We start from the raw sequence: 12369 nt of genomic DNA on the forward strand, positions 1-12369 counted from the left end.
TGTACCCGATGGTGTGTCAGTGTACCCCATGGCATGTCGGTGTACCCCATGGCATGTCAGTGTACCCCATGGCATGTCAGTGTACCCCATGGCGTGTCAGTGTACCCCATGGCGTGTCAGTGTACCCCATGGCATGTCAGTGTACCCCATGGCATGTCAGTGTACCCCATGGCATGTCAGTGTACCCCATGGCGTCCTGGTGTGACAGTGTACCCCATGGCGTGTCAGTGTACCCCATGGCGTGTCGGTGTGCCCCATGGCATGTTGGTGTACCCCATGGCATGTCAGTGTACCCCATGGCGTGTCAGTGTACCCCATGGCATGTCAGTGTACCCCATGGCATGTCGTTGTACCCCATGGCGTGTCGGTGTACCCCATGGCGTGTCGGTGTACCCCATGGTGTGTCAGTGTACCCCATGGCATCCTGGTGTGACAGTGTACCCCATGGCGTGTCAGTGTACCCTATGGTATGTCAGTGTACCCTATGGTGTGTCAGTGTACCCCATGGCGTGTCAGTGTACCCCATGGCGTGTCAGTGTACCCTATGGTGTGTCAGTGTACCCCATGGCGTCCTGGTGTGACAGTGTACCCTATGGTGTGTCAGTGTACCCTATGGTGTGTCAGTGTACCCCATGGCGTGTCGGTGTGCCCCATGGCATGTTGGTGTACCCCATGGCGTGTCAGTGTACCCCATGGCATCCTGGCGTGTCAGTGTACCCTATGGTGTGTCAGTGTACCCTATGGTGTGTCAGTGTACCCTATGGCGTGTCAGTGTACCCTATGGCGTGTCAGTGTACCCCATGGTGTGTCAGTGTACCCCATGGCGTGTCAGTGTACCCTATGGTGTGTCAGTGTACCCTATGGTGTGTCAGTGTACCCTATGGTGTGTCAGTGTACCCTATGGCGTCCTGGTGTGACAGTGTACCCTATGGTGTGTCAGTGTACCCTATGGCGTGTCAGTGTACCCTATGGTGTGTCAGTGTACCCCATGGCGTCCTGGTGTGACAGTGTACCCTATGGTGTGTCAGTGTACCCTATGGTGTGTCAGTGTACCCCATGGCGTCCTGGTGTGACAGTGTACCCTATGGTGTGTCAGTGTACCCTATGGTGTGTCAGTGTACCCCATGGCGTGTCAGTGTACCCCATGGTGTGTCAGTGTACCCCATGGCGTGTCAGTGTACCCCATGGCGTCCTGGTGTGACAGTGTACCCTATGGTGTGTCAGTGTACCCTATGGTGTGTCAGTGTACCCCATGGCGTGTCGGTGTACCCCATGGCGTGTCGGTGTACCCCATGGCATCCTGGCGTGTCAGTGTACCCTATGGTGTGTCAGTGTACCCTATGGTGTGTCAGTGTACCCTATGGCGTGTCAGTGTACCCTATGGCGTGTCAGTGTACCCCATGGTGTGTCAGTGTACCCCATGGCGTGTCAGTGTACCCTATGGTGTGTCAGTGTACCCTATGGTGTGTCAGTGTACCCCATGGCGTGTCAGTGTACCCCATGGCGTCCTGGTGTGTCAGTGTACCCTATGGCGTGTCAGTGTACCCTATGGTGTGTCAGTGTACCCTATGGTGTGTCAGTGTACCCCATGGCGTGTCAGTGTACCCCATGGCGTCCTGGTGTGACAGTGTACCCTATCAGCTGGCTATCCTGGTGTGTCATTATACCCAATCAGCTGACTATGCAGTTTGAAAACTCATCAACTGTTGACTTACTCTGTTTTAATTTTTCTGGATCAAAATACTTCTTCCTGATGTCTGAAATACATAATGCGACATAGACATTAATCCTAAACACCTGCTCAAGATGCATACAGTGCTTTTACTTCCACATTGTGACATGACTTAGGGACACAAAAGTAGTGAGTGAGTGAGTTGGGTTTAACGCTGCTTTTAACATTATTCCAGTTATATCACGGCGTGTCAGCTTAATGTGGGAGGAAAGCCTGAAGTGATGCAGGTCTCAGACGTTTACCACTTCGGTGAAACCCACGGGCACGGGTATGGTGCTGACAAACCTAGAAACATAATCAGGGTGAACTGGGATTCAAACCCACAATCATAGGTTTCTGGCGTGCCCAAGGGACGCAATTCTGCACAGCGAATTGCAGCGCCTTAGACGACTGGGCCACCCGTGCCCCCGACATGAAAGTAAAATAGCAAGGAAGATAATGGGTTGGCAGAACTTCTTGTTCAATAACTGAGACAAAACAATCCAAGACTTCAACTACTAGCAGAATGAAGACCTTATACACATACCGCTCAACGTTTGCTAGGGATCATGTATGTCATTCTATTTATACACTTGACATATTTTTGTATATCATGGAAAGTTAAGAATATCCCCATCAACGCGGAGTAGTAAAACTACAACTTATTTTGTATCAACAGATGAATATTTATTTTCACAAAGGTTCAATTTTTGTGTTTTCATCCTTCAATTTGATCTTGGTTAATGATTCAATACAACAATAACCATGGTAAGTAGAGTCCTAATACTGAGGATGATTGACCCTATTGATCTGCATATGACCTTTACCTTGAGATTTGGCTCGGAGGTCTCTCTCCCGGTCTCGGATGTAGATATATGGCTTGGTGGACTTGTCCAGGTCGAACACACTCAGCTGTGGGGAGGAGGACAACCTTCCTCTGATGGACTCGATCTCTATCCACAGCAAGGAGCCACTGTCAGTGAAACAATATGGCACTGAAATATGGCATGATCAAGGATGACACATCTTCCCGAGGCAAGTGACTATAAAAGTCCAGTTTCCACCCTTGCCGAACTAGGCTGGTATAATGGAGTTACGTTTTGGCTGGACTAACGAGTCTATGTATAGTCCAATCAAAAGCGCGCACCGAAATCGAAATCCATTTCGTTAACTGTCGTGCAGATTTCAGTCTTCTGCAGGATTTGCAAAGCATGTGCACTGCCAACTCGTTGTCAGCAGATATTTTCCAAACCTTTTCATGTTTTTTATCAAGGTGCGCATGTGATTTGATGCATTTCGCGATGTAAGAGCCCTTTTTTCACAATATAGAACTTGATTATCGATCAGATAGTCCTGACCGGGAGCCACCATTTTGTGTGAAGCAAACACAAGTGATACGAGAGGTGTAATCTGATTGGTCCATATGAGAGGCTTCGAAGGGACATAACTGGTAATAGCCACTGGTGGTAATTCCAGCCTAGTTTGGCAAGGGTAGAAACTGGACTTTTAAAGTCAGTTAACTGTCTTGCCTCGTGAAGATGGGATGACAAGGCTCAGACAAACCTGCAGTCCACTCAATTTGGATTATGACCACCAGGTTTCTCTGCTTACTCAACTGTTATAAACTCTGTGGGAATTCGGGGTCAGTTTGGTCCACAGCAATCAATGCTGGTCATGAGGTGACCAAATGGATCGGGTGGTAAGGCTCGTTGACTTGGTTGATTACAGGTCATCGTAACCCAACAGCAGGGTTACAGGCACAGCACTTTTATTGGGCATTCATGTTTTATGTTTAATGAATGCCAGTTGTACATTACTGTGGAACCACAGAGAACCTTGCCGTTCATGATACAGAGTAAAGTGTGTGAGTAGAAAGCATAATTATTATGTATCTCTATCGGAGAAGCCAACTAAAGCAAAAAATAAATCTTTGGTCCATGATATTATCCCCAGTGCAAGGGCAGCAGGCAGCAACAAAATTGTCATGTCTACACTCTATTGTCCTGTTGTGTTAATCTGGAATGCTTATGAAAAATACATGGATACAATATTTTTCATCTTCCCGAGGCAAGGGTGTGAACTGCCTACACAAGTCCAGTTTCCACCCTTGCTGGAATTTCGTGACTCGATCATAACGCCACCACAGGCTATTACGAGTTATGTCCCTTCTATGGCCCTCCTATTCCATCGCTCATATCACTTGCATTTGTTTCAAACAAAATGGCAGTGCCCTGTCAAGATGATCTGATCGATAATCAAGATCTATATTATAATAAAAAGGACAGTGTATCAAATCATTTGAGCACCTTAATTTAAAAAACTGAAAAGATTTGGAAAATACCTGTAGATGTCCAGTTGACGGTGCACATGCTTTGCAAATGCTGCAGTTTACAAACCAGATGTCTAGTTATTTAAGCAAATTTGATTGGACTATGCATAGACTCGTCTGTCCAGCCAAAATATAACTCGTGCTTATAGCGCTGCCTCAGTGTTGGCGACCTTTAATGCCAGTAAATATGTGTCCAAGTATGGAGGAGACACATGTAATTGTATGCCTTCCTCACGTATCAATACACATTGCCATACAGAATTACAATCAGATTTAAAAATGGGCGTAGCATGTATCAGTGTCAGGTTAGGTTCCCCATGTACTGGTGAATCGTGACAACCCTCCATGTCACTATATTCAACATTGAAAATCAGTAAAGCTATTACATTAGTAATAGTTGCTCCTGACGTCTCCTAGCAACTCAACTCACCACGCTACCAATGTGACAATGATGGAGTAGGCTCCTGGAACAGAAAAATATAATCAATTTCTTAGAAGATATGCATGTGAAACTTTTGAGGATGATATCACATATTTGAATTATTCTCTCACTGAATACATCTTTAGTGAAAACAAATATTGCCATATTAATATAAAATGTCGGCCAGGGTACAGTTCTATATTCTCATGTCGGCCAGGGTACAGTTCTATATTCTCATGTCGGCCAGGGTACAGTTCTATATTCTCATGTCGGCCAGGATACAGTTCTATATTCTCATGTTGGCCAGGGTACAGTTCTATATTCTCATGTTGGCCAGGGTACAGTTCTATATTCTCATGTCGGCCAGGATACAGTTCTATATTCTCATGTTGGCCAGGGTACAGTTCTATATTCTCATGTTGGCCAGGGTACAGTTCTATATTCTCATGTCGGCCAGGATACAGTTCTATATTCTCATGTTGGCCAGGGCACAGTTCTATATTCTCATGTTGGCCAGGGTACAGTTCTATATTCTCATGTCGGCCAGGGTACAGTTCTATATTCTCATGTTGGCCAGGGTACAGCTCTATATTCTCATGTCGGCCAGGGTACAGCTCTATATTCTCATGTTGGCCAGGGTACAGTTCTATATTCTCATGTCGGCCAGGATACAGTTCTATATTCTCATGTTGGCCAGGGCACAGTTCTATATTCTCATGTCGGCCAGGGTACAGTTCTATATTCTCATGTCGGCCAGGGTACAGTTCTATATTCTCATGTCGGCCAGGGTACAGTTCTATATTCTCATGTCGGCCAGGGTACAGTTCTATATTCACATGTTGGCCAGGGTACACCATTAGGTAGTGCATTACACAAGAACATAAATACACAAGTAGGGATTCATGTTTACCAATTTTCCTCACTGTTAATCTTCCTTTGGTGAGTGAGTTTCTGGGATCATAAGAAGACATCCATCTTGTCACTGTATGACACAACAGAGATGCCTGCGGACATTGTGGAAACTGATTCATTGATTTGAAATAGAAAGTATTGACAAGGTATATAAAAGAAAAACAGAATAATGTGTCTGGACATATTACTTTGGTTGGTTTGTTGTTTAACGCCGCACTCAGCAATATTCCACCTATATGACCTATATTCCACGCAATTGGGATCGATGACATGCATCAACCAAGTCAGCGAGCCTGACCACCCGATTCCGTTAGTTGCCTTTCAAGACAAGCATAGTCACCTTTTATTGCAAGCATGGGTTGCTGAAGACCTATTCTATCCCGGATCTTAACGGGTCTACATATTACGTAAAAGTCTAACACAAAACTGAATCATGTAAACATCACTTAATCAGTGGAAACATCTTCCTGAGGCAAGAGTGTCCACTAGCCTTTTTATCAAAGTCGTGTTTCCACCCTTGACAAATGTTTTCATTATCTGATTGACTAGGACATCGCCTATAGTCTCCATCTTTGTGAAGTTATATGAGATAAGAACAGCGATCTGATTGGATATCATGTTTTCAATACAAAGGGCACAACTCGTGATCTACGTGAGGTGGCGGCAGGGTTGAGCCAAGAAAAGTGGCCTTGATGTGGCAAGGGTAGAAACTGGGCCTTGATGTGGCAAGGGTAGAAACTGGGCCTTAATGTGGCAAGGGTAGAAACTGGGCCTTGATGTGGCAAGGGTAGAAACTGGGCTTTGATAGAGGCAAGTGGACACGCTTGCCTTGGGAAGATGGTGTAGACATGCTAAAGATGGAGAAGGTTAGTTTCAGAAAGCACACAGATGCCTGAAGAGTCTTCAGAATATTGTCATATTTATATCCTATTATCTGTGAGCCACCAGGAGAAAAGGGGCCTTATGGGTGCAGGGATACAACTGTGCTGTGACGTCATAGAGACGTTTGACGTCAACCCCCTTTCAGTGAAGATCGCCATGTGTGCGCATTGTACAGATATTTTATTTATCTCGTTAGTTCATAATGTAATAAAAACATTATTTAAAAAATTTTCAGCATACATAGCTACTTTCAATTCATCAGACATTATGCCTAAAAACTATAATTATTGCATAAACAGTTAGTAGTCGAAAAATGAGTTTAATTGTTTGATGTCATGTATCTCTGTAATCAACATAAATTGAAGTTCGTGATCCCCAATGCCAGGTACATTTAACATTTGTCTATTTGATGGGTATGTCATTCAAGTGATAATAAAACAAGATTGAACATCCATAAGCAATGAGGCCCAACCTTCCGTGGGATTAAAGCTAGCACAGTTAGGACAAGCTCTGCCCAACACTGCTGAAATCACGCTACAAAAGTTGTAAATGTGTATATTTGTGTGCCTGAAAGACACATGTTGTGAAATCGATATCATCTGAAAAGTCTAGACCTGTCGAGCTATTGCGGGAATACTGCTAAAAGCAACGTAAAACCATACTCACTCACTCACTGAAAAGTCTAGATCTACTTCCATGTCATTTAGACTGACATTATACACCGGCAAATGAAAACAGAATCCAATTTTTTAATTTATTTTTTAGTTCTTACCATATTTGTCTCGACATACATGATACCGACAGTTGAAAGCCCAGTTGAGTGGTGTCGGGTATTACTGAACAAGTGGCTATCACCAGAATAAAAAATAATTTCTGTATTTTCTATCTCAAATCACGATTCATGACAGCTATTGTATGTGCATGCCTTGAAAGATAAGCTTCCACTTCCGGCAGAACTGTCGTCTGCTTCCATAATGTAAAGAAAAAGGAAAAGTTAATCTATGGACATCACCTCCCTTCATGTGATGTGTTTGATGGGTGACAAAGGGCTAGGCCAACAAGTCTGGCCAACAAGTCTGGCCAACAAGTCTCTGGCCAACAAGTCTGGCCAACAAGTCTGGCCAACAAGTCTGGCCAACAAGCCTCTGGCCAACAAGTCTGGCCAACAAGTCTGGGATAACATTGTATCTCTTTAGTGTGAGTGAGTGAGTTGTGTTTCTGATGTATACACTATTGTAACAAGATAACTTTAATCAAGAGATTATCCCCCGACCCACTTCTTGGCAGGGGATGATGGTATACAATCATGAGTGAGTGAGTGAGTGAGTGAGTGAGTGAGTTGGTTTTAACGCTGCTTTTAACAGTATGCCAGTTACATCATGGCGTGTCAGCTTAATGTGGGAGGAAAGCCTGAAGTGATGCAGGTCTTGGACATTTACCACTTTGGTGAAACCCACGAGCACGAGTATGATGCTGACAAACCTAGAAACATTATTTGGGTGAAATGGGATTCGAACCCACAATCATAGGTTTCTGGCGTGCCCAAGGAACGCAACTCTGCACAGCGAACTGCGGCGCCTTAGACGACTGGGCCACCCATACCCCCGTCTCTTTTAGTACATTTTTACAATTCCAGACCATAATAAAAGTCTTTGTTGGCCATATATGGACAGTACAGTACCTAACCAGTCTTATTGAGCTCGCACTGGTCTCAACATCAAAATTGTGTGATTTAGGAGATTGGACATATTGATAATGTAACAAGCGCTAATAATTCATATATGTGGTTTATAAACTGTAAAACGAAACACAAAACACGATATGGGTGTCTCTTGATATTCGTAGTTGTCAGACCCTACTTAATCTCACAGAAATGCCTTGAGATCAATATACTGTAGAACAAAGCCCTACATGTACTTTCTGATGTATACACTATTGTAACAAGATAACTTTAATCAAGAGATTATCCCCTGACCCACTTCTTGGCAGGGGATGATGGTATACAATCATGAGTGAGTGAGTGAGTGAGTGAGTGAGTGAGTGGGTGGGTGGGTGGGTGGGTGGGTGGGTGGGTGGGTGGGTGAGTGAGTGAGTGAGTGAGTGAGTGAGTGAGTGAGTGAGTGAGTGAGTGAGTTGGTTTTAACGCTGCTTTTAACAGTATTCCAGTTATATCACGGCGTGTCAGCTTAATGTGGGAGGAAAGCCCGAAGTGATGCAGGTCTAAGACATTTACCACTTCAGTGAAATCCACGAGCACGGGTATGGTGCTGACAAACCTAGAAACATAATTGGGGCGAGCCGTGATTTTAACCCACAATCATAGGTTTCTGGCGTGCCCAAGGGACGCAACTCTGCACAGCAAATTGTGGTGCCTCAGACGACTGGGCCACCTGTGCCCCCTTACAATCATGAAGAAGCCTGCAGTACATTCTCCATGAATATTACTTTGTATGGGAATACAATTCCATCAATGTGTTTTTTTCTCCATCTTTTGAGAAGTTAACAAATATTGTCTTCAAACAAATGACGAGAAGTCGATTGATTGTCAGTGATTTACTGCATAGACACATACTGATTATAATATTCTTGGATTGTCCGGTACAGTCTGGTGTGGCAATTTATAGATTGCTGTAAAATAACTTGAATTATTACTAAGTGCATTTCATCTTTAATTACATGAAAGAAATTTCTCCGTATCACAACTTTTAAATATGAATATGAAGAACTAATTGCTTGCTTTCAAATTTGGAGTGATGCTTTTAGATGTTTAGAGATTATCAATGTTTAATTACCAAAAAGTTATTTTGCCCCTTGTATGATTACCTCACTGCTGGGCATGTTTTACATTGTTTTACATTGTATTGTCTAGAACTATATCTGCATGGATTATTTCATATGATACGTTCATGGCAGTATTTGCATGGTACCGGTACATGTATATACTTAAGCCAGCTGCACGTGAATGATCATTACATCATCAGGAATCATGGGATATGAAGACAACTTGTCAACCAATAATTTACCTGACATTGTTAGCCAAGAAATATTTGCTTATACTCTTGTTGATGTTTACACCACGCACATTTGTGAAGGGAAAGTTGTTTCCCTTCTGATGTTGGGAAACAACATCGCTAAAAGGACATAACGTGGGTGGAATTAGTGTAGAATATACTCAACAACAAAAGTTCCTGTGACACCAATATTTTAGTGTATTTTTTTCAAACAAGTGAAGTTTGGTTTTCAATATTATAGTACATGTATGGAATCAAGTCACAAAAACACAACTGCTACAGAAAAGCATGCATTTCATGCAAAAGTTGTCTTTTATACAAGCCCCATGCATTTCACTACCCAAGAATGGGTATAAAAACATGTGCGTTAACGGGATTCCATATGCATTGTTTAGCATCGTGCTGACAACAACCACTCAGAAAAACAACAAAATTACGCAATTATTCAACATTACAAAATGCCACTCCTGTCCGAAAATGAGCGTCCGCGAGCCATTGGTATGCTTGAAGCAGGATAGAGTCAACGTGATGTTGCAAGACAATTTAACAACCACAGAAACACCATTTGGTGTTAACGGCAACGTTGGCAACAGACGATTGCAGTCAGAGACCATCCTCGGAGTGGCAGGCCACGCGTAACCAATAATCGACAAGACAACTGGATTCTAACAACACACCTACGAGCACGTCAAGCACATCTACAGTGGTGCAGACAGTGTCTATGCTGGATGGCCATGCAGTGGGGACAAGTTCTATTCACTGACGAGTCTCGTTTTCACCTCAGCCACAGTGATGGATGGATTCAAGTGTACCGACGTCGAGGTGAACGTTAATCATTGTGTCATGGTAGAAGATCGGTTCGGGGGCGGCAGCGTTATGGTATGGGGTGGGATTACAGCAAGACAGAAGACCTGTTTGTTGTTCTACCGTTTTTGCGTCATCATGGCCCAGGCATTACCTTTCAACATGACAACGCCCGGCCTCATATTGCTCGACTTGTCCAGGATTCTCTTCAACAAAACAACGTGGATGTCATCCCCAGGCCAGCTCACTCCCCTGATCTCTCACCAATCGAGCACATGTGGGATGAGATGGATCGGCGCCTTCGACGTCAACCACGTGTTCCACAGACACTCCAGGAACTTCGAAACATGCTCCAGCAGATATGGACAGATATCCCACAGGACTTTGTGCGACGCCTGGTCCATTCCATGAGACGAAGATGTGTTGCTTGTATTGCAACCAGAGGTGGACATACACGCTGTTGATTTGTGAATTGACATTTTGGCATGTTCATGTTTTTTTATGAAATCACGCATTTTCTGAAGTCAGTATGGCAAATTAAACCATTTGAACACTTACAGGAGTCTTTTATCTGTTGCAAACCAAAATTGTTTCAGATTTGGTAAGAAACATAACTTTGCATTAAATCTTATTCAATGTCAAAGGAACTTTTGTTGTTCAGTATAATTACCAAATTGTTATTTATTGATTGAAAACATCTTGGAATATTAAGGTTCCATCATACCACTAAAAACAGAATGTTATGTTTTAGTTTTTATTCATGTCATACTTTCATGACATTTTTTCAGTATCTAGATGAAACTAAAATTGTTGTATCTACAATTGGTGGTGTGTTATCACAGCATAACAAAATGTTACTTGAATGATGTACAACTTGATTGTGTTACCTTATATAAATGTCTGGGGGTTTTGTTTTCAAGATCACTGTCATGGACTCCTAATGTGAGGAATTGTGCCTTACAGGCAAAAATATACTTTGTGGTGTCTTTAAATCATTAAACATATTCAAGCCACATCCATGAGTCATGTTTAAAAAAAATTGTTACAAAACTTTGATACTTATCTTAGTCCAATTTTATCATATGGTTCAGAAATTTGGGGAGTTGAAAATTGTGAAGAAATTGAAACTGTTCATATGTTTGCATGTAAGCATTTTGTGTGTGCAAATCAATCATTCTCTACCCATGTAGCAGGAGGTGGGTGTGGAAGGTGCCCAATGTCTATGGTTACTCATGAGACAGCTATCAAATACTGGTGCAAAATTAGTTACATTCCACAATCCAGATTTGTTAGGAAATGCTATAATTTATTGTTATAGGACTCTAAAAATGGAAAGACTAATTGGGTTTCCAAAATAAAAAATATTCTACTTTCTTTGGGATTGGGCAACATTTGGGAGCAGAAGTGTGTAATTAATGTTTCAAATCTTTTGTCGGAATTTCATTTTAGACCTAAAGGTTCATATGAGCAAGATTGGCATGTTCCCCTTGCATCAAGCTCTAAATCGCAATCATATAATCAATCTAAAACCTCATTTGGCCTAGAAACTTATATAAAGGAGTTGTCCATTTCCAAACTTAGGGTTGCACCTGCTCAATTGAGATGCTGCTCACACCAGCTCAGAATGGAGATATATTAAAGGGCCTAAAGCAGACAGATTTTATTCTAACATGCAATGTATATAATAATTTGAGATATGAGTACACACCTCAGAAATTCTATGTAAATCTATCCCAACATAAGTTTAACATGTTAAAGCCGTCAGTGAATGCACCTACTCTGCAACAGTGAGCTACTTTTGTCTACAAAGCTCTGCGCCTTAGAGCTTCATCAATATGAACAACTTGTCATGGAATAGTGGAAACGTGTGTTCGGAATAGCCTGACACTGGTGTTCGGAATAGTGGAAACATGTGATCGGAATAGCCCGACACTGGTTTTCGGAATAGTGGAAACATGTGTTCGGAATAGCCCGACACTGGTGTTCGGAATAGTGGAAACTTGTGTTCGGAATAGCCTGACACTGGTGTTCGGAATAGTGGAAACATGTGATCGGAATAGCGGAAACATGAGTTCGGAATAGCCTGACACTGGTGTTTGGAATAGCGGAAACATGTGTTCGGAATAGCCCGACACTGGTGTTCGGAATAGCGGAAACAAGTGTTCGGAATAGCCCGACACTGGTGTTTGGAATAGCGGAAACATGTGTTCGGAATAGCCCGACACTGGTGTTCGGAATAGCGGAAACAAGTGTTCGGAATAGCCCGACACTGGTGTTTGGCGGAACTGACAAGAGTAAA

At 42.9% G+C, this 12369-nt stretch overlaps 1 protein-coding gene across 1 annotated transcript in view; it reads right to left on the reverse strand.

Moving 5' to 3' along the window:
* The window catches only part of LOC139453144 (protein SERAC1-like), a 32319-nt gene that overhangs the window by 19347 nt on the left and 603 nt on the right, over positions 1-12369 (reverse strand). The window contains exons 3-6 of the mRNA XM_071234770.1: positions 5372-5465; positions 4471-4504; positions 2539-2684; positions 1716-1757 (exon numbers count right to left, since the gene is read on the reverse strand). Of these exons, the coding sequence (XP_071090871.1) occupies positions 1716-1757; positions 2539-2684; positions 4471-4504; positions 5372-5465 (316 nt within the window). The remainder of the gene's footprint in view (positions 1-1715; positions 1758-2538; positions 2685-4470; positions 4505-5371; positions 5466-12369) is intronic.

The sequence above is a fragment of the Haliotis cracherodii genome, unplaced genomic scaffold (assembly GCF_022045235.1).
Source record: "Haliotis cracherodii isolate W230 unplaced genomic scaffold, xgHalCrac1.p SCAF_9, whole genome shotgun sequence".
Lineage (NCBI taxonomy): Eukaryota > Metazoa > Mollusca > Gastropoda > Lepetellida > Haliotidae > Haliotis > Haliotis cracherodii.